The 22494-nt window shown below is 38.5% G+C and overlaps 2 protein-coding genes across 3 annotated transcripts; one reads left to right on the top strand and one right to left on the bottom strand.

Moving 5' to 3' along the window:
• The first annotated feature begins 1413 nt into the window (after positions 1 to 1413).
• On the top strand, positions 1414 to 13928 carry LOC124284401 (complex III assembly factor LYRM7-like). Of its 2 annotated transcripts, none has more exons than XM_046720490.1 (5): positions 1414 to 1473; positions 4094 to 4145; positions 11704 to 11774; positions 12774 to 12855; positions 13382 to 13928. In XM_046720490.1, exons 1-5 carry the CDS (start codon positions 1459 to 1461, stop codon positions 13492 to 13494), a joined length of 333 nt encoding a protein of 110 aa, XP_046576446.1. In that variant the 5' UTR covers positions 1414 to 1458; the 3' UTR covers positions 13495 to 13928. The 2 variants fall into 2 exon arrangements, with proteins under 2 accessions (XP_046576446.1, XP_046576445.1); XM_046720489.1 differs by having other exon boundaries at positions 4094 to 4166.
• On the bottom strand, positions 13699 to 19955 carry LOC124284384. The gene is made up of 4 exons (XM_046720471.1): positions 19799 to 19955; positions 19582 to 19682; positions 19068 to 19193; positions 13699 to 13782 (listed from the first exon to the last, which is right to left on the bottom strand). The coding sequence occupies exons 1-4, from the start codon at positions 19839 to 19841 to the stop codon at positions 13699 to 13701; spliced, it is 354 nt and encodes a 117-aa protein (XP_046576427.1). The 5' UTR covers positions 19842 to 19955.
• Between the last annotated feature and the right edge of the window lie 2539 nt (positions 19956 to 22494).

Here is a 22494-nt window from a genome sequence, read left to right as displayed (position 1 = left end):
ACAAACGAACAAAGGTTAGAGGAAACTGCAAATCTCTAAACTCTAAACAGCCACATTTGTAAAGAGAAACTGAGGACATAAGTCACAGAAATAAGCACCATATTTCATTAGCACATTATTTCATATATTCATATTAAATATTCTGACAGATAGCAAAAGCATTGAAAATGAAAACCATTTCAAAATTTGATAATCAAGATGAGGCCCAGGAACCAGTTTCTTTTGTTAGGCATCAATGTTCACATGTACTTTTAGTGACATAAAGTAAGTTTATTAAGACAATTTAATTGTTATGTAGACCAGTCCAGATTTGATCATTTACACATCTCTCATCTGATGTGTCAATCTGGCCAGTCCAGTGAGAATACTTTGGACATGGCTACCATGTCTGACGAATATTTTGTAGGGATAGGGGAGGTGAGTTACATTTCAATATGTATAAATCAGGTATATCTATCTGCTACATTTCCTGCAGCCACTAAGCAACATGTTACATACTTGAAAATTACATAGGGCATTAGGCATCACAATTTGTAGAAAGATATCAAGGGATTTCATTACGGAAATTCTTGGAAGACTAAAAGAAATAACACAATAACAGAAGTCGCATGATGGCTGGTGACAACATCATCGGTTTGACCCATTTTACCATAATAAGAAATTCGATATTAACCCTGACCGATACATATTGCACTTGTGTATATGAAAACAATTAATAATGTTTAGCACTGGGTTGTTTCATTCACTGAATCTGTATGACATCTCTCTCTCTCTCTCTGATCACATTTAGCGGATTTCACTGTCACTGATCAGAGTAACATTAACCTTCTGATTTCGCTCAGTTCCAATCACTGAATATCCATATGGACACCAGGACAAAAACAATTACATTAAAACACTTTCTTAAAGTCAATTAACGTGAAAATAAGGACATACTTTTCATCCTGTTTTCGTTTCTAGGGAAGCCGGTAGAATACAAAAGTAGGAATAGCAAAATAATACAGTTACCAGCGTGTTTCCGATTTATGGAAATGAGAGGGTGGAACGACTTCCTCGTATTCAAATGTTATTAACCTAATACAGCAATATTCATAATTATGTACATAATCAATGTTCAGTTAGGTACCATTATATCGTATGTATTTATTAATAATTCATTTTCCGTTCTTTAATATTCCAGTTTTGTATAAAATAGCTCAAGCTACCATGCACTTATAACTGTCACGAATATGGTCAATAGTAATACTAAATATTAGACAAACACGTTTCAACATTCTTATTGTCTTATATCTTGAAGCATTTTAAGCTTTTGCTCTTTGTATTTAAATATCTTGGGATTAAAATATGGATAAAATAACGTAAATTATATGCGGTGAAGGACCCTCTCTAGTGCGTAATGAGTTGAGACACTTGCTGTCTTTTCTTCCTTCAAGCGAAGAAGAGTGTAAACATTTTCACATGTCGAGGGCCAAGGTGAAATTAAACTTAGAAAATATTGGGGTGTCTACACGGTTTTGGCATGACAGTTGAACATATTTTAGATTATCTGTTTGTAATTTCCACCAACGCATGCCGAACTGGACTGATCAAAACCGAAACCGCGTGTCTGTTCATAGATAAGTTACCGTTTCAAATTTCACCCCCACTCGAAGACGCACACCCACATTTCGTGAAATTTTCCCGGGATCGTGAGAAATAAAGCCATTGCCAAGGAGCTGAAACAATTGGATGTAGCTGTCCTTACACACAATCGACACATTCCTACTATAGGTGCAATTGCAAAATTTATTGTTTTGTTAGGGGTGCCAGTCAAATCGCCCCAGCTACAAAACGCCCCAGCCAATTGGTCAAAATGCCCCAGATTTTTGGTCACATCGCCCCAGGTTTGGTCAAATTGCCCCAGGGGGGTAGTCAAAATGCCCCAGTGTATTTAAAATGATTAAATATATGCCATAAATGCATAGTTTTTGTCAACTTCCATATTATATACTTCGTATAATATTATATAGTAATATTTCTGATAGATTTTCTATTAGTATAAACTGATAAGAGCAAAAGTAATATTCATGTATAAACAACACTATAATACCAATTATTTGCATGTTATTAATGCTTTTGTAAAGAATTACAAGAATAAAATGAAATGTTTGTATAAAATGTTTATTGGCCATAAATGCATAGTTTTTGTCAGCAAGTATGGTATAATACTTATCAAAACAATCTAGAGCTTTTGTTATTATTAACTAATCTTGTCAAAAGGTGAGGCCGTAAATGCATAGATTTTCTCAACAAGTATGGTATAATGCTTATCAAAACAATCTAGAGCTTTTGTTAATTAATCTTGTCAAAAGTGTGGATAAAAACAGGCTATTAAAACATGTTCACTAATTGACATTCAATGCTGTGTTTAGTTAAAGGAAAATGTTGAGGCTCGAATGTATGAACATTTCAGGCTATAAAACATATTCACTAATTGACTATCACCTATCGAGATTCAAAATGTAATTTTGAGCGATTCTAATATCTACAGTCATTTTGACTTAAATTTAGGTAGCAGATTTTGTCTAATCATACATTCTCGATCTCCGACTTGAATGTAGTGACCTTATCTTGCACAAGTATGAAAGATTTATATCTCCGACATCATCTTGCTCTTGTGGCCATATCTATGAAGACTCTGCTCACTAGTTCTTTTCATGTACTCTTTACAACCATATACGTCAAATTATGTATTTTTATGCTAAAAGGATTTGACCTAAAATCAATTTTGTTTGGAAACCAACGCTGCTCCTCAATAGTAAACAAAGAACTTTTAATTTCAGTGCACTCTTTTATAAATTTAACAGGCAGATTTGATCCAAAATATTTTGTTTATATGCCATATACCGTTTAACAATGATAGGCGATATTTCTCGTTTTTGCAACATTTATATATCATTCACATTGTACAATCATCATGACGAGTTTATTCTTCCTTCCATTGTATCCCAGAGCGGTATTCATATAAGCGTATGCTTGTTTACCAATCCGGTTCCTTTCTTTGGAAATAAATATGTTTAAATAATAAATATTATACCATACTTGTTATGATTACATAATGCCTTTTGTTGACCAAAAACTATTTACAGCCAATAAGCATATTATACAAACCTTTCATTTTACTCTTGTAATTCTTTACCAAATAATTGGTATTATAGTGTTGTTTATGTACATGAATATTACTTTTGGTCCTATCAGTTTACTAATAGAAAATTTATCAGAAATATCACTATATAATATTATATATAGAATATAATATGGAAGTTGACAAAAACTATGCATTTAAGGGATATATTTAACCAATTTAAATACATTGGGGCATTTTGACTACCCCCCTGGGGCAATTTGACCAAACCTGGGGCGATTTGACCAAAAGTCTGGGGCATTTTGACCAAATTGGCTGGGGCGTTTTGTAGCTGGGGCGTTTTGTAGCTGGGGCGATTTGACTGGCACCCTTTGTTAGGACCATTTTACTCACGCTTCTTTGTGTATTGATCGGGAAATGTGGATTATTATACTGTTGACTGTAACATGAACTGGCTAAAATCCACAGTCATTTTGAAGTAACTGCTTGTTTACATTGTAAGTAACTATGCTAACCCAGGCATCTGTGGAGAGAAAACGTGGATAGCAAAGTCGAGTTCAACAAAGTGTTGCAAGTGACAAACTGCCTGATTTAAAAGACAATATCTCAGTTGATCGGGTACCGGTCGAATTGCCCCAGCAAATTTGGTCAAATTGAACAGAATGCATTTCAAACAAGTTCAGTTATGAATTGGTTTGAACAATACAACAATAACTCTGCATTTAAGATTTAATGTTCTATATTATTTTGTATATGCAGATCTGGTGCATGTAGTTTGAGTTAGTACTTTGATACAAACATTTGTGTAGGTAGGAGTGTTCTTTTGGACTGAAATTGTATTATGGTTCTTATAGTTTTATGGGTACAGTACATTTAAGTCACTAACACTGATATTTGAAGTCTCTCTAGCAGTGTTTGTAGAAGGCAATCAATACAAGTGTAAAGAGAACACCTTCATATGTTTTGCAGGTGCTGTCAGTGTTCCGGTCCTTACACCGAGCCAGAAAGAAGGTGTTCCAGGGGGATGATGTAGCTCTTTCAGGTTCAACCTCAACAAATATATTCTACTTTGAACATAAGGGCAGCATTACTTTTTACATGTTTCACATAACCATAGTGATATAAAGTTGAGTAAGTCAGGCAGTTTAAAATGAAAATGTTTTTAAATCTTCATTAAATGTACATCAGGAAAGAAGACAAAAACATCTGTAACTTTTTATTCTGTTTTAGTTTGCCTGTTTAGGGGAGGCTATTGGAAAACTGCATCTGGAAAAGGAGAAAAGACCTGTCTTAAAAGATAATTTATACTGTTTTCTTTGGTATTGAGGCGATACAAAATATTTAGAGCAAAATTGTTTGTTGTCAAATTTGCAGATTTTGAATCATTAACACAGATTAGGCTGCAGGCAAAAGCAGCAGAGGACATCAAAATTGATTGAATCACATGTTACTGGGACAAAGTAAGACATTTTTCCTTATCCTGACTCATGCTCTTTTGCTTGTCTCCTTCCTCTTGCGAACATAGTGGAACACTTGTATCTCCCTAATTGAAGTTCCCTTCAATGTAAAATCACTAATTAGTACACCACGAGTTACCTCCCTTCCACAAGCGCGGGAACGAGGGCGCCACCTCTACCCATGTGCCTCACTCTCTCCTTCTTCGCCCAGTGAGCTGGACGTGAGAGCGCCTGTGTCTCCCGACACACTATATCCTTTGATTATATTTAGTTAGTTACCTCGTATAGAGATCTATAGAGGTTTAGCTAGTATCTTTCAACAATTATATATTGATATTTAGTCGTGTTTCTACTGTTTATGCACGGGACGCCGTGCTGTTGCAGTGGATTACGTTGATAAAAATTCTGTACTGTTGCACATTACGTTTTTTATTCTGCTGCTGATCCGCATTTAATATGCCCTAGCTGTACTGCGCCATGTTTCATGTGATTCACGTTGCAGTTGCGATACTAATTTATCCAATTCTACCTTTAATAAATAATTACTTTGCGTTTGAGACGCGCAGCAGATAGGTCACGTATGCAGAGTCTAGCATGACTGATACACCTGAACCCCTCGCCAGTCTACTGCTGTTGGTCGACCCCCCTCCCGTCTGGGTTTCCGCTAGAATGGTGGAGAGGCGTGGGACGTAGTCCGCCGCCTCCAAGAAGCGTCCTGCTTCCCCAGACATCCCTTCGTCGCACTGAGGGGTATTCAACGAAGTCTACTAGAACTTTCTCAGCCGAGATTGTTCTCATCGCAGATTTGGGCCTGTATGATGATCAGCCGATCATCATTCCTGATGTACATCAAAGAATGACTGATGTCGGCAACAGTGATGTCAGCGCAGATCAACATTCGATGATCTTCCTGAGGGTCCCGTCGCTACCAACACTCAACGCAGACTTCGCACCCCCAGGGCAGCGTCGACCTCTGAGGGGAATTCAACGAAGTCTACTAGGACTTTCTCAACCGAGATTGTTCCAGCCGCTGAACTTGGCCTCTACGATGATCAGCCGATCATCATCCTCGACGTATGAGACAAGTAGCGACCGGTGACAGCTACAATGACATCAGCAGAGATCGTCATGCAGCCTGATGTCTCTACACTGATGTCAGACGACTTACCTGAGGGCCCCACCACTAACAGCGCAGAGATGGCACCGACTACTTCGTCGCAGACCATCCCAGACGAGCTACTACGGCAAATCATGGTCGTGATGGAGGGTCACTACAGACTGGAGAAGCAGCCAGCCCAGAGTACGAGCCTTCGCGAAGGCTCCAACTTAGACAACACTCTAGAGGCACCTCCAGTCAACGTAGCAGCCAAGACGATGCAGCCTTCGCGAAGGAAGTCGCAGACCACCTTGACGAAGGACCCAGATGTACAGCCTTCGCGAAGGCCTTCGCGAAGGCGGGATAGATCATCACATTCCTCGGCTTCATCCTTAGATGCAGACTCAGCCACCAGACCTCACGGAAGCCTTCGCGAAGCTCAAATCGCCGTTCCCCAGCACCGAACGCAGAGGAAGCTTCGCGAAGGCGTTCGCGAAGGCGTTCGTGAAGGCGTTCGCGAAGGCATTCGCGAAGGCACTCGGGAAGGACACCCGAATATAGATCGTCATTTAACAGAGTCAAGGGACTACTCAAGAGCTTCGCGAAGCTGTCAATAGTCTCCGATCTCCTCGTACATCACCACATCGATCGCCTCACAGGTTACCACACAAGTCTGCACACAAGTCTACATCACCTTCCTAGAGTGGCAGTACGACGCAGACATACCTGATGAAGGAAGACGACGCAGATGCTATCACCCTACCTCCGATCGACCCGATTGCTGCGGTAGCACAGAATCTAGACATAGCATCCCATAAAGCCACAAAAGTTCAGACACCATAATTGCCGAACTTTCACGCCTAGAAGTTTTCCACGCACAACATGGACCCCTTCTTCAAGGCTTAAGACATCGATGAAAACTACAAGTTGATCATCGATATCAACAATAAGAACTACAATCGTAAATTGGTTCAGTTGAATCCATGACGAGACGTATGTTCGTTGGCCTAAATAGATCTAGAACGATCATTGAGACACTTATCACCAGATTTCGTAACACGACTTCTGAAAATGATAAGATGATCCACTCGGCCCTACTTATGCAGAACCAGCAAGTCCCAGGCCGCCTCCGCGAAGGAGCTAGAGCCTCACCAGCTACAAGGGACGTCGCGGAGGAGTAGCGCTTCGCCGACCCCACATCCTGTTAAACACAGAGGCCATTCGCGAAGCAAGCGCTCTTATATATATATATATATATATTCTAATCGGACTTTGACTCGATACCTTCGCGAAGGTCGCGAAGGCTAAGTGGCTCCAAGTCTACTTCACCAGTAGATCTAGAAGGGATACTTCGAGAGCTTCGTGAAGTCTCCGGCGTTCACCGAGGAAGTCTCCTCCAAGGTCTCCATATACTAGCCACTCGTCATATATAGCTACTCCTCAGTCCGTTCAAGACATCGCATAAGTTGTCTATCAACTGTATGCCAGATGCCGTCTATAAGCCTACGCGAAGACAATTGCACAGGCTATTTACAACACAGAACGTCGCTGTATTAATTTGTCAACGACGTTTCATAGATCTTCACAGAAATCAACTATTCCGTATAAATTGCTAGTATATGCAATCCCGGACGACGATACGATTATCTACATGCGTGACCATTACGCATATCTGCAGACAATTCAATATCGAAATTGAACAGCAGCCTTGTTACAGCGAGTATAACTCATAATCGTCAACATTTCTGAGAAGAAATATGTACAACAAATTCAGCTTTAATTCTACAATTATGACGATACATTCATGTATACAGTCTACAAGCTGACAACTTACAAGTTATTGTACCTTTATATATAAAGAAGTCGGAATTATATTCAAAACTGAAGTACTTTCACGACAGCCAGGAAAATAACCTACCCAGCATTAATATTACAGAGCAAGGTATTTTGCGCCGAAGCTTTCGCGCGTTTACCATTAATCCTCGAAACACGTGGTCACTCGGGTAACTTCGGGAAGTTACGATGAAGACCGATGATTGTTCTAATATCAACGACGGCACTATATTATACAAGGTTCCTTTTCCTGCTACACCGGTGACATCACAGCGCGGGTACTCTACAGAATCAAAATGCCTTATTCTGATTGGACCCCGATGAACAACGCCCTACACAGAGGTCGAGCATAGTTCACAGTTCAAGACATAGGTTGCAAGTGACAACTTTATATCAATGAACGAGCAAGCCTCCTTACAGCCCAGTTAACCTGAACCTTCATGATTAGGCTGCTTTCTTCAGGTTAGAGACCTCCCCTGTCAAGTTTAGACAAGGGCACAGCAGTCAGGCGATTTTACATAAAGTTCATCGAGGACACAAACTCCCGGTTGTGCACATACATCGTCAAGGACATCGCAACGATTTACCTAGACGACGTGATACAAGTGGATCGAAATCCACAGCGTTTCAGACTACACCTGAATTTCATCATCAAGCTACTAACACAACTAGATGGTTAGTAAACCTACTAAGTTTCTGTTTGGAGAATAAACGGAAGTTTCACGTACCAACTTGGGGATATGAATATAGTGCTACAACACCTCACAAGTGAGGTTTATGAACATGCCTGGATGACATACTTGGACTCCATGATACGATGATGCTATCACGCTGGCCAGCAAGAGCACTGTAAATTTATCTCCACCAAACCAAACAGGAAGAAAAATACAACAGATTTTTTTTTCCTCTATCATCAACTTACGCAGAGTGTAGTCTCACGTACTATATCTCCGTTTGGATCAGAACTGTCATACTACGTGCATACAAGACAGATGGACCTAATCCGACCCTCCATGAGCTTTAATACTCTTGATATTAGAGCCCTAACTTCTACAATTTCATCTACACAAATGTTATTTGAAATAATGGAGGGTTTATTACTGTAGATCCGATATGGTGGTTGCCAACCATTATCTGAGAGATATCACCACCGAGGACATCTCAGGTATCCACCAATTCGATCCCATGGTCCTTGCACAACAGTTGACAGTTCCTCGGAGAAGATAAGTCAATCTTACAGATTTTTACTTATCTTATAACAGTACTAAATAGCTTCATGCTATATATAATTTGCTTAAGCTCGTTTTTTATCATCACAGTGGTTACATGATAAATGCATTAGCTAACAAACTCTACAGAGTTTTTTTGGCTATTATATACGTAGCTTAAGTCAAGTATATTTTAAGCATAGTACTATACTCATATTGTAAAAATACATTAGCTAACAAACTCTACGGAGTTTTGCTATTATATAGGTAGCTTAAGCTCATTCATATCTTAAGCTCAGTACTATGTTTATATCATATAACTATATTAGCTAACAAACTCTAAAGAGCTTTTGCTATTTGGCTTAAGTTTCATCATATCTTAAGCAATATGGTTACATTATAACATGTATTAGCTAACAAACTCTATGGAGTTTTTGCTATTATATATGTAACTTAAGCTTATTCATATCTTAAGCGCAGTACTATGTTTATAGCATATAGGTATATTAGCTATCAAAACTCTAAAAGAGTTTTTTGCTATTATATATTGGGCTTAAGTTTTCATCATATTTTAAGCTTTATGGTTACATTATATCATGTATTAGCTAACAAACTCTACGGAGTTTTGCTATACATATGTAGCTTAAGGTTTCTTCATATCTTAAGCTCAATACTATGTTGATACCATATAAGTATATTAGCTATTAAAACTCTAAAAGGTTTTTTGCTATTATATATTTAGCTTAAGGTTTACTTCATATCTTAAGCTCAATACTAGGTCTAAATCAACATAATAAAATGTATTAGCTATCAAACTCTCACGGAGTTTTACTATTATATATATATAGCTTAAGTTTAATCATATCTTAAGCTCAGTACTATGTTTATAACATAAAAGTATATTAGTTAATAAACTCTAAGGAGTTTTTGCTATATACATTTAGCTTAAGTCTAATCATATCTTAAGCTTAGTACTATGGTTACATTATAAATCTATTAGCTAATAAGCTCTACAGAGTTTTTGGCTATTGTATATGTAGCTTAAGTTAATTATATCTTAAGCACAGTACTATACTCATATTGTAAAAATATATTAGCTAACAAACTTTACTAAGTTTGGCTATTATATATGTAGCTTAAGTTAATTATATCTTAAGCACAGTACTATACTCATATTGTAAAAATATATTAGCTAACAAACTATACTAAGTTTGGCTATTATATATGTAGCTTAAGTTAATTATATCTTAAGCACAGTATTATACTCATATTGTAAAAATATATTAGCTAACAAACTCTACTAAGTTTGGCTATTATATATGTAGCTTAAGATAATTATATCTTAAGCACAATACTATACTCATATTGTAAAAATGTATTAGCTAACAAACTCTACAAAGTTTGCTGTTATATATATAGCTAAGCTTATTCATATCTTAAGCTCAGCACTGTCTATATCATATAAATATTTTAACTAACAAACCCTAAAGAGGTTTGTTATTATATAATTAGCTTAAAATTAATCATATTTTAAGCTTAGTGCTATGTTTATATCTTAAAAGTATTTTAGCTAACAAACTCTAAGGAGTTTATACTAGCATATTAACAAGCTTAAGTCTATTAGTCTTAAGCATTGTATTAATATTATATATACTTATCATAATAAGTACATTGTAATAACCTCTATATGGCAGCTGATAAGCTGGCAGCAGAATTCATCAGTTCAATGCCTTTATGAAGTTCTCATAGGGTTATTACAATCATCACAGTTCAAATCACTAATTATTAAAATCCAAAGTATTATATATTCCCACCTCCGCTCTGTTGGATTCTACAAGCAAAAGAGCATGAGTCAGGATAAGGAAAAATATGTAATTTTTTGAGTAAAATTGATATTTTATACTTATCCTGACTCATGAGGTCAGCCCTCCCATCCTCCCCAAATAACACTTTGGATTTCCCTGTAAATTCAAATGTTGGGCTCAGTATATGAGGAGAGAGTGAGGCACATGGGTAGAGGTGGCGCCCTCGTTCCCGCGCTTGTGGAAGGGAGGTAACTCGTGGTGTACTAATTAGTGATTTTACATTGAAGGGAACTTCAATTAGGGAGATACAAGTGTTCCACTATGTTCGCAAGAGGAAGGAGACAAGCAAAAGAGCATGAGTCAGGATAAGTATAAAATATCAATTTTACTCAAAAATTACATTTTATGTCATCGGTTCCCAATTAGCAGATTGATGCTCATGCTGTTGATCACTGGATTGTCTGGTCCAGACATGATTATTTACAGATCGCCGCCATATAGCTGGAATATTGCTGAGTGCAGCGTAAAACTAAACTCACTCACTCACTTGACAATGACACCATTTCTGACACCCTTTGAGGCCAAAAAACCTTATTGCATGCTTTTTGAAAATAGGATAGGTGGGTCGGTTTTATCTTTTGGTTTTATCTTCTTTTTTTTGTTACTTTATCTTTCATCTATTACTAGTATTTGCACCAAGTCGGCACCTGAGAAGGTCTTCAAGAGTACCATATCATGCAGTGACAATGCCTTTTCATAAAACATTGAAAGATTTCTAGATTAAATCATGTCTGTTTCCTGTAACCTGACCGACCCTATCCTAATCCCCCGACCCAAAATCTTTTTGTTAACCAAGTCAAAATCATGACTGGAGTGCATTTCAACTCATTATTTTCATCCAAATAGAGTATGATATTTTCATGTTTTTAGTGTACGTAGGGCTAAAATGGATTGCCATGAATTGGCATAATGGGCTCTCACCGACAAAACCTGCAAATAAATAGCATAATTAATTAATGTTTTGGGGGCCTGATCTGCTGCTGCAGATGAACTGATAAACATACTCTGAAAGTCAAAACTTTTCCCACAGATTTCATTTATGTCATTTGAATAAAGTGTTATCGTGAAGGGTTTCAGCTCTGTATTGTAGCTACTATGTATAAGTTATCTTCTGTTGCAGTTGCGAAATTAAAGATTAATGATGAGTTCAAGAAACATACTCAGGAAACAGATGCAGAAAAAATCAAGGAGGTGAGAATACCATTAAATCTGACACAGTTGAGGCATGATTTGTTGAAGCAGGTCCAATCTGTTGTTTGTCTTAAGAGTGAGTGAGTGAGTTTAGATTTACGCCGCACTCAGCAATATTCCAGCTGTATGGTGGAGGTCTGTAAATAATCGAGTCTGGACCAGACAGTCCAATGATCAACAGCATAGGCATCGATCTGCGCAATGGGAACCGATGACATGTCAGCAAGCCTGACCACCCGATCCCGCTAGTCGCCTCTTACGACAAGCATTGGTTACTGGAGATTCATTCTAACCCGGACCTTCATGGGTCGTTTGTCTTAAGAGGCGACTAACTTGAATCATGTAGTCAGGGTCTAATTGTTGATTATAGCACATGATTTAACACAATAGCAAGGGAAGTTCTTAGGATGTACAGCGGTCTGGTGTCCAGAATGGATTAAATTGTTTACAGGCTCCAGTGACATAGCGCAAGCCTTCACTGCCCAGCTTTGTTTATGCTGAATGTATGTTATAAAAATTTGAAAATCACCATCATGTTCAGACAAGCACTGTGTCCAACATGCAACTTGCTACAAATATACAGACATGGCACCTTGTGAGCAACTTTGTCTTGGTGAAGTCTCACCATTCTCAGAATATTTACACTTGTATGATACCTCTATCAGTGAAGATTGAGGGGTGGGGTAGCCTAGTGGTTAAAATGTTTGTTTGTCATGCTGAAGACAGGTTTACAATCTCTGAAGCTATTTTCTCACTCACTCACTCACTCACTCACTCACTCACTCACTCACTCACTCACTCACTCACTCACTCACTCACTCACTCACTCACTCACTCACTCACTCACTGAAGATCTGGCAAACCCTCCTTTGAGGGATATTGTCCTGGAGAAACAGACTTTAATGAGATCCTACATTGGCGCTACTTTGTGGGATACACAAGTATGTCTATGACTCTACACATGTATATATCTGTGGTCACATCCTCTACATATTTCAGCTGATCACTATAGCGGAGGATTCCGAGAAACTGTTGCGGAAGACGGTTGTGCAGGGAAAAGCCCGGGAGGACGGAACATATGGTACATATAGCTGTGAAATCTGATGCTGGCTGTTATGGCAATATTCCACCTACATCACAGCAACTTGTGAATACTCTAGTCAGGCCATTCAAGCAGTGAGGATGAACTACATCACACCTGGCAGTCTGTGTCAAACATTGAAATTGATTCAAGGCATATATTTCCGAAGATTGGAAATAAAGTTAAACATCACATGTGCATGATCCAATCTGGGTGCAGGAATTTTAAACATACATGCTGTTAAACATACATGATCGATAATTTCTCCATTCCATTCCTGACCCACCTTTATTTCCACAAGTATACAACATGATACAAAAATAACACTTGTTATATTTGGAATTACTCTTTCTCAGGAAAGTACAGATTCTAGGACTTTTGTTGGGTTGAGTCCCATCCATTAAAATGTATTAAAACAAGTGTCAAGTTTATATACCATACATATCACTGATGACATAATTGCAACCCCCTCGATCTATATATTTGTAAGTAAATATTAATCATGTGGCATTTTTTTACACTTCAGAGATCAAAATCACGGAGGACACATATCTCGAGAAAAATACCTTGTTTGACGAACATGCCAAACTTCCAGTGAGAGGACGGAAGAAGAAGTGCTCCGATTCCCCTGACACATGAGGATGTTATTGAATGTACCGAACTTGAAGAAATGATCACTTGTGTGACAAAGAGATAGTGCTAGCAAACATTTAAAAAGAAAACTCTAGTCAAGACTTTCGGCATTAAGTGTACAGCCAGGTCGATGATCTGGACTAGTATGAATTTTTAGTATATTGGCAAGAGAATATGGCAAACCAGGTCTTTTCTATTGTGAGAATATATTCAGGCGTGGTTGCTTCCATGGGACTGAAGATGTTTGGTGCTGGTCTGTATGAGACACAGACCTACTGTGAGATGTCTCTGTAACTAGAAGTACATGTAGAATACAAAACTTTGTACATGAGCAGGAATATTTACCAATAGGGACAAGTAACTTTCCTTCATATTTGTACAATGTTTCCTATTCCGTGGGTGTTAATGTCATGCATATAAAAGAAATAAACCTTAATCTCATAAGTCTCAAATGTTGAGGTGATGGAGATGAATGTTGTGATCACTTCATGCACAGTTGGGATGTGAGTGGTCTTGGATTGAAGGTGCTGCAATTCTCCCCACATGGGTCATTTAGTCCTGACAGGTTGTGGGATTCTTCCTCATTACTATTTTCATTTGTCAGCATCTTAGAATGCTTGTGGTATCTGGCTGATGATGATGTTTCTCCGTTTGTCAGCGCAAGTAGTAAATGTGACATGTCTATTCAGTGCAGTATTAGAACAAACACTCTCACTTAGACTTATATGCATATTTAACAGAATGGGTATTGGTTGGTCACAGTGTTGTAGTACTTGGGTGACCATCCTTCATCTGATTAGAAGGTACCCAGGTGGTGTCACTCGTTGATTCCATCACTCAGGACGCCCATGAAGATCCAGGTTAGAATTTTGTCTTCAGCAACCTATGGTTCACTGACTTGGTTGACACATGTCATCTTATCCCAATTGAATAGATCGATGCTCATGATGTCAGTCACTGGATTGTCTGTTCCAGACTCAATTATTTACAGACCGCTGTCATAAAGGTGAAAAATTGCTGAGTGTGATTTTAAGCAACAAACCGAACTCGACCACTCATGCAGTCCAAAACTGGATATCCCGTTTTTTACCTGATTCAATTGCATTTGACCATAGGTGTTGTGTATATAGCTGTTGCTGGCATTAAGCCCATATCAGACAGTGCTGACCCCCGTAGTGAGTGCTGGTCACCAGACACTGACTACATGCCCAGACAAAAGTGGGAATACACACCAACCAAGTGACTCACAATACCCTCTACATAATCACAGAAGGGGAGTATGACTACAAAGTGGTGTGCACAGACTCCAAGTCTGGCCCAGGAACCTCTGTTCAGTGAAGCGTATGTCTGCTTGTTCAATGCATATTCTTTGGGTACAAAACATGCCACAGCTGTCAGGGAGTTCAAATGTCTTAAAGCTTGACCCTGTGCGTGTTTTTCCTTATGTTAGAACTGTCGACTTCAGACAGTCTGCTTCAGTCCAGTGAGCTCCCAAATAGTTTTGAAAGCACGAATATAACAGTAATATGTTTAAAAAGTGTCACAGAAAACACGAAGATGGGAATTGTTTGTATTAGAGACCGTACATAATTTATGGCTAGAGGGGTGATGATGATTTTAAGAGGGGTCACCCATTTTGTTCTGGCAATTTTGTACTTAACAGTATTTAAAAAATATGCTAAAGATTATGGGAAGGGGGTTGGGGTGGTGTCATTGATTTTGTACAAGACATGCAGGGGGGTCACTTACTTTGTACATTATTTTTTTTAATCATTTTATTTTATTTATGTATTTATTATTTTATTTTATTTATTTATATTTTTTATTTTATTTTATTTTTATTTATTTTTTAAATTTTTATTTTATTTTATATATATTTATATATAAATTGGAAAAGATTTCTAAATGACTGCTTCAAAATTTGGCCATTTTCTGAGGAGAAACTAAATACATTTTACGAACTATTAAATAGCATGGACGAAAATCTTGTTTTCACTATGGAGGCAGATGAAACTAAAACAGCTTTCTTAGACACAATGGTCATCAAATCGGGGCGGAAATTGGACACAGATATCTTCTACAAACCTACAGATACGAAACAATATTTAAACTTCAAATCTTGTCATCCGAGCCACACCAAAAGAAGTCTTCCATATAACCTGGCACGAAGAATATGTACAATAGTTTCAAACCAAGACACCCACAATCAAAGAATGAATGAACTTAGGACGTTTTTACTATTACGGGAATATCCAAAATCTCTTGTTGAAGACGGAATATATAAAGCTTTACAGCTTAATAGAGAAGATCTTTTGACAGGAACGATGAAACAAACCAATGAGGAAAAAGTAATTGCTTTTGTATCTACTTATAATCCGTTGAACCCAAATGTGTTCCAGAACATAAAAACAAATATGTGCATCTTAGTACAAGATGAAAAACTGAAATCAATGCTGAAATCTAGAAAAATAATAAATAGCAAAGACAAAATCAGAATCTTAAAAATATACTAACAAAAGCCAAATTTATTCTAAGGAAACAGAATTTATCAAATCCTACTGTGTCTAGATGCAACAGAGGTAACTGTGGAACGTGTCGACATATTGTTGAAGGACACTCTGTAACTTTCACGAGACACGGAGAATTCTATGTAAAACAGAATTTTGACAGCTCTTGCAAAAACATAATATATGTCATAACATGCACAGGCTGTAATGAACAGTATATTGGTCAATCAGAAAATTTAAGAGCCCGGGTTCGTGTCCACAAACAACAAATAAAGTGTCCTGAAACCCGATGTATCCCACTGAGTGAACATCTAGATGTCTGTGCGAAAGGAAACGATGTTAAATTTACAATATTTCATTTTTATCAAGTTCAAAATTCGGACAAAGTAAAACGAATTTTAAAAGAACACTACTTCATAGACAAGTACAAACCAATGTAAACCATTGCAAGCTGTGACCTTGTCGCCCTAGAATGTTGTCCCTATTGTGACGTCACAATATATATGTAATGACGTCATACTGTAACCGCTACAATCTCCCTGAAAAGTAAAGAACGAAACATGTTGGAGAAAAAGGCATTCTGTTTTTATTTATCTATGTAATATTTATGACTGAACACCTGTACTATTTTGGACATTTTGTGCGTATATATATATTGTTATTTTTTTATTTTTTTATTTAATTTATTTATTTTATTTTATTTTTTTACACACCAAAGTGTGCTCGGAGCGCTAAAGAAAGACGTGTTTTAGAATGTGATGCACACAAATTCATTGAAAACTTGACATAATAATATTATTGTCAAAACCTATGCTGACGATCGATTGTGTTTGTGGGACCCCGAAGTGAAAGCTATATTAAAGTCTGTTACAAGGATAAGAGGTTACGATCGACGAAAAGTGAACGTTAACTCGGGGAAACTACAACGTTATGTCAGTAACACTGGAGACATCAAACGAGAGTAGGCAGGTGATGGAGGCCCCCTATAGCATGCAACAACATGGTAGATGCTGCAACCTCGCTCTTAGTGTTTAAGTTGGAGTGTTGTTTAAATACAATTCGGGGCCCATTTCTGGTGTCCCCCGCCGTGGTATTGCTGGAATATTGCTAAAAGCGGCGTAAAACCCAACTCACTCACTCACTCACTCGAAAACGGGGATTCCTATTTCGTCTTTCCTTTTCCCCCAAGAGCCAAACAGCATGTCCCAAGCATGATGTAATGGCATGAATTTCCATCAATATGTAACTTACCCCACCTATACAGTACTCTCCTAGTGTACTGTGATGTCACTTGCACTGTGACGTCATAACTTCAGTAATGACATCATAGTGTTTGACGCCACTAGTCCTTAACTGCCAGTTCATCTAACTAGCTATTCTCGAAACTTGTTCGTGGCCCTACGAACTTCTTAAGCCCATTCTTAACACGTTGGCTGGGCGATCCAGAGTTAAGAATTCTTAGAGACTACGAACGTTTCGAGAATAAGGGCCCAGGATGAAGGGACCTGAAATGGTCTCGAAACGTTGTGAGAGAAATTAAAAGAAGTTTAATCCATAAAATATCTTAGACATCTTTGTACACCTTCTAAATGCCGCTGAAGAGACAACAAACAAAGTGGGTCCTGAGAGCCCGATGTATCCCACTGAGTGAAACATCTAGATGTTCTGTGTGAAAGGAAACGATATGTTAAATTTACAATATTTCCTTTTTATCAAGTTCAAAATTCGGACAAAGCAAAACGGAATTTTAAAAGAACACTACTTCATAGACAAAATTACAAACCAATGCGTTAAACCATTGCAAGCCGTGACCTTGTCGCTCTAGAATATTAAACTCTATTGTGACGTCACGAAAATATATGTTAATGACGCCATGCTGTAACCACTACAATCTCCCCTCTGAAGAACGAAAACATGTTGGAGAAAAAGGGCTTTCTGTATTTATTTATCTATGTAATATTTATGACTGAACACCTGCGTACTATTTTGGACATTTTGTGCGTATATATATATATATATTTCTTATTTTTTTTTTATTTATTGGAGGCATTCGTCGTACTTTAACACCATCACCCCACAAAATTATATAGACGGTCCTTTACGCTTCCACCTTTCATTGTGAAAGCCACTCCTGTGGATGGGGTGCGTCACGCCAAATGCCCAGATCTCGGTACAACCGTGTAATGCGCGTTTCTGTTGTCTCCCCGCCATGATATTAATACTTACCAAAAACCAAATGTGGCGCAAAACCATCGTTGTTGCCCACGTCTGCTGTCGTCCAATCAGAACACATTACTGCTTTGACTACAATTCTAAACAACAGGTGGTGGCGAAACGAGGAAACCCCGATGACGCACAATTAATACAAGTTTAGTTCCTCATATTTGCCACACGGACAACTAATATATTGATCCAGCTGATTGATCAGTTGTTGGGGCTTGGTTGAATACGTGTCAGTACCAAGACGAGTTTCGTTTTTCATTTTCGATAATTTACTATAGTATATGAAAAGCTCAATGCAAAAAAATAAACCGAGAAGACAAAACTATTAACAGACCCTTTGCACACAAAAGACCTCTGTATGCGGCATATTTCATCAATGCTCAGTGGACATTTACTATTCTTTGAATAAAGTCAAATACAGCCAGATTAAAGCTTCTTATGATGAGCTCAATGAACAATAGCTATGTGTGGTCCTGTGCATAGAGCTCCGGTCACAACTGAGGTGAACTTAAGCAACGTTGGGCACGGAGAGTCCTTGGATGGGTGACCGTGTGTGACAGCTTGACTCCTGAGAGTTTCTTGGACTGCCCCACAACGAAGTACATGTGACACGTGTGGTCTCACCTTAGGCATGGGAGTGTGTTCAAAATTGCCTCTGTTCACCCAGCAGAAAATGGGTACCCGGTGAAATAAGTCATGAGACTATTAACCTTCCAGCGCCTAACAGGCAACTTGGGTTATCCGGGGTAATAATGATCAGATTGTGCGCTTTGAGCAGGAAATCTGGCCTGGGAAAGGCGCGTTATAAATATTCTCATTATTATTATTACTATTTGAATGTGTACGTACGTCGCGGGATTTACTGGCTGCGAGTATCGCCAGCGGCCAACAGAAGAAGAAAGAGCAACATGACAACCAACAGTAATCCGGAGGAGCTCTTCCTCCATCAACAACAACAGTTCTGGGCTGAGTCACCTGTAAAGTAATGAGTTCCATGTGAATGTTCAAAACGATATTCACTTAATTCAAAAGTAAATAAACAAACATTCCGACCTTACATCTCCCGGAAATACCCCCAGAGTGCCGTCAGTATGGAATCAGTTCATATGAGATAGTAAATGAAATTCTGTTCAATGAAATGTTAATGTTGCTGCCTATCGACGTCATTAGCTAAACAGAACGTCCTACAGGGGCGGATACATCTTTTTGAGAAATGGGGGTGCACAGTTCATTTTCACCCGTTTTCACGAGAGTTTCAATGGCTATTTAATAAACGTTCAGGACAAAAAGAGGGTGGGGGTGAGCGCAAGCCTGCAGACACCCCCACCCACCCCCACCCTGAATCCGCCTATGTCCTACCTACCACAACTCCATTGTGACGACTGTGTGCATACATCTGCTCTGGGCGATAGTCAAAAGTCACTCCTGGAGGGTAGTTACCTTCATGGTCGTGCACTTCAAGCCCTGATTCCAGAAAATACGTGAAGCATTTATTGCGCAATTTATAAAAAAGAAGTAAAATAACATTAATATAAATATGTACAAATACAATTATCTAAATAGTAAATTAGAATCTTTACCTTTGGTGCTTAGGGCCGTGTACGGTGACTTCGTGGAGTGCATGTTCTTTGGGAACACCTCAGGTATTGACCAACTTCCAAAGTCTTTTCCTCAAACTGAAGCTTGAATACCGTGACACGCAGACACAGATTTTCAAACATAACAGGATGTTAAATCTTATCGGTGTAATGGAGTTTTGGCGCAACTGTGTTGAATACTGTCTACTGTATGGAAGCTCATTGGTGCCACAGTATAAACGTATTTTCAGCATCTATTTCGAAGCCTTTTCATCTACACAGAAAATACACCTACATAGAAACTACTTTCATCTACGTAGAAGATACCTTCATATATCAGAGGTACAGATAAGCTGCGTATCTGCGTAAATTACGCAAATATTTATGTGAAAACTCAAATTCTATTAAGTCTATTGCGTACAAGTACGCTTGAATTTTTGTAAATATTCAATAAATGTGATCTTACTTGCGTACACACAAAAATGTCAAATCTTAGCTTGCGTACCGGTGGTCAGATAAACTGAGGTATACTTAGAGGTTCTATTTCAGGACATGAACTTGACAACTTGCAGTCTTTCGCATCGTTTTTCATATTACAGATCAAATATAAATAACAAACACTAACATTTAAACTTTATTATATTTTCAAAATTAATGGAAAATGGCAAGGTAAATGGTGAGATAAATTTATTTGGTAACTCAAAGGAAAATTAGGATACCCAATTGAGATGAGTGTGTGAGTTTAGTTTTACGCCGCACTCAGCAATATTCCAGCTATATGGCAGCGGTCTGTAAATACTCGAGTTTGGACCAGACAATCCAGTGATCAACAGCAAGAGCATCGATCTGCGCAATTGGGAACCGATGACATGTGTATACCAAGTCAGCGAGCCTGACCACCCGACCCCGTTAGTCGCCTCTTACGACAAGCATGGGTTACTGAAGGTTCATTCTAACCCGGACCGGGGCGGTGGGGTAGCCTAATGGTTAAAGCGTTGGCTCGTCACGCCGAAGATCCGGGTTCGAATCCCCACATGGTCACAATGTGTGAAGCCCATTTATGGTGTCCCCCGCCGTGATATTGCTGGAATATTGCTAAAAGCGGCGTAAAACCCAACTCACTCACTCACTCACTCTAACCCGGACCTTCACGGGTCCCAATTGAGATGAAAACACTTGAGTACATAACTCAACTACCCAAAAAGTTATCTGTAGCTCTGTATATGATACCTAGTATACATATATAGATGATCACGTAGACGATACTTTTATCTCCAAATACATGTATGTTATAATCTTGCGTGTGTGTGTGTGTGTGTGCGTGCGTGCGTGTGCGTGCAGGCGTGCATGCATGTATGTATTCATATTATTTATTTATTGAAGTGCTTAATGGCATGTTGGTCCCAGATTGTTCATTTAGCCTTTTCTGATTTTACATAATGTTGTGCAAACTAGCAGCTTTAAAATTAAAACAAAGTAGGTTCTGTTTATAGAACTTCGTCACATCTAAATGGAGATTTACTTTCTAACAGTACCTCAAAATAGGCATCTCACGGCTGAAAGTGAAAAATAATTGGTTTTCATTCTTTAAGCCCCAGGTTTCGTAAATTATGATTACCAAAGTCGACAATTTGATAAAAGATGTATCGTCTCCTAAGTAGATTATGTCATGCATGTATATTCAATGTTATCTTCGTAGATAAAAGCATCTACGCAGATGATAATGTTTTATTTATTTATTTTCTGTTTTTCTCGGAAAACAAGACATGGACAATTATGAATAGTTACAAGTATAACAGCGGACACACCCGAGTTTTTTTGTTGTGTTTTTAACACATAGATGCAACATGCACTCACACATCCATACTATAAATAGAGAATACTTAACGATATCCCGTGCAACACTATGCCTATGAAACGAGTGGGCGGTTTGGCATCCAAGATGATAAAATATTAGACTGTAGCCCTAAAACGCTTCCATACTTTCATACTATTGCGTGTTCTCTCAAAAGCAACGATCAGCCTAGAGTGACATTGTATTTTGACGGAAACTTTAGACTGATCCATTGTCGCCAGGTGTTCTCTGCAAACAGTAGAGGCTATTGATATGAGGAAGTGAATACCTTGTGCGACTTCGTTCCACCTGTTACAGACTCTTCAAAAAAAAAGTAACGCACAGGCGTTTTCGGCAGTTCATTTCGATATATTTTGACAGCAATCGTCATTAAGACAATTCCTATGTTCAGTCCCGTTAATCATGTCGTGGTTGTTGAGTATTGCGCGCAAACGCATCCCAAAATGTTTTTGTAAACGTTTGTCATAACAAAATGGAAACGATACATGAAAAGGGCGTGCAGAAAACGTTTTCCACGCAATTCACCCGCTTCAATTCGACCCAAGATCGTCCCAGAAGTAGAAGACCAATAGTGACCACTCCTGCTCAGGACCGATTTATCCGGGTGTTTCACCTACGTCACAGATTTGCTATAGCAACGGACACTGCAGGAAAGGTGCCTGGTCTTCGAAGAATTTCCGACCAAACCATCAGAAATCGTCTGCGAGAAGTGGGAATTCGAGCATATCGACCAAAGTTGGACCTGTCGACGACACCGATAACGACGTGTCAAATGGCGCAACAGGTATGGAACCTGGGGAACTGGCAACGGGTTTGGCACGGACGAACGTTTTGCGGCGAACTG

Source organism: Haliotis rubra, unplaced genomic scaffold (genome assembly GCF_003918875.1).
Source record: "Haliotis rubra isolate DU_JTF1 unplaced genomic scaffold, ASM391887v1 Scf336, whole genome shotgun sequence".
NCBI lineage: Eukaryota > Metazoa > Mollusca > Gastropoda > Lepetellida > Haliotidae > Haliotis > Haliotis rubra.
Note: the sequence above shows the minus strand (reverse complement) of the source record. Positions and strands in the feature narration are given on the sequence as shown.

Coding starts and splice junctions, on each gene's coding strand:
- LOC124284401 (XM_046720489.1), top strand. Junction 4,167..11,703: donor GGATGATGTAGCTCTTTCAG/GTTCAACCTCAA, acceptor CTTCTGTTGCAG/TTGCGAAATTAAAGATTAAT. Junction 12,856..13,381: donor CCGGGAGGACGGAACATATG/GTACATATAGCT, acceptor TTTACACTTCAG/AGATCAAAATCACGGAGGAC.
- LOC124284384 (XM_046720471.1), bottom strand. CDS start 19,841: ATGCACTCCACGAAGTCACCGTACACGGCCCTAAGCACCAAAG. Junction 19,683..19,798: donor CACGGCCCTAAGCACCAAAG/GTAAAGATTCTA, acceptor TTCTGGAATCAG/GGCTTGAAGTGCACGACCAT. Junction 19,194..19,581: donor GTCGTCACAATGGAGTTGTG/GTAGGTAGGACA, acceptor ATTACTTTACAG/GTGACTCAGCCCAGAACTGT.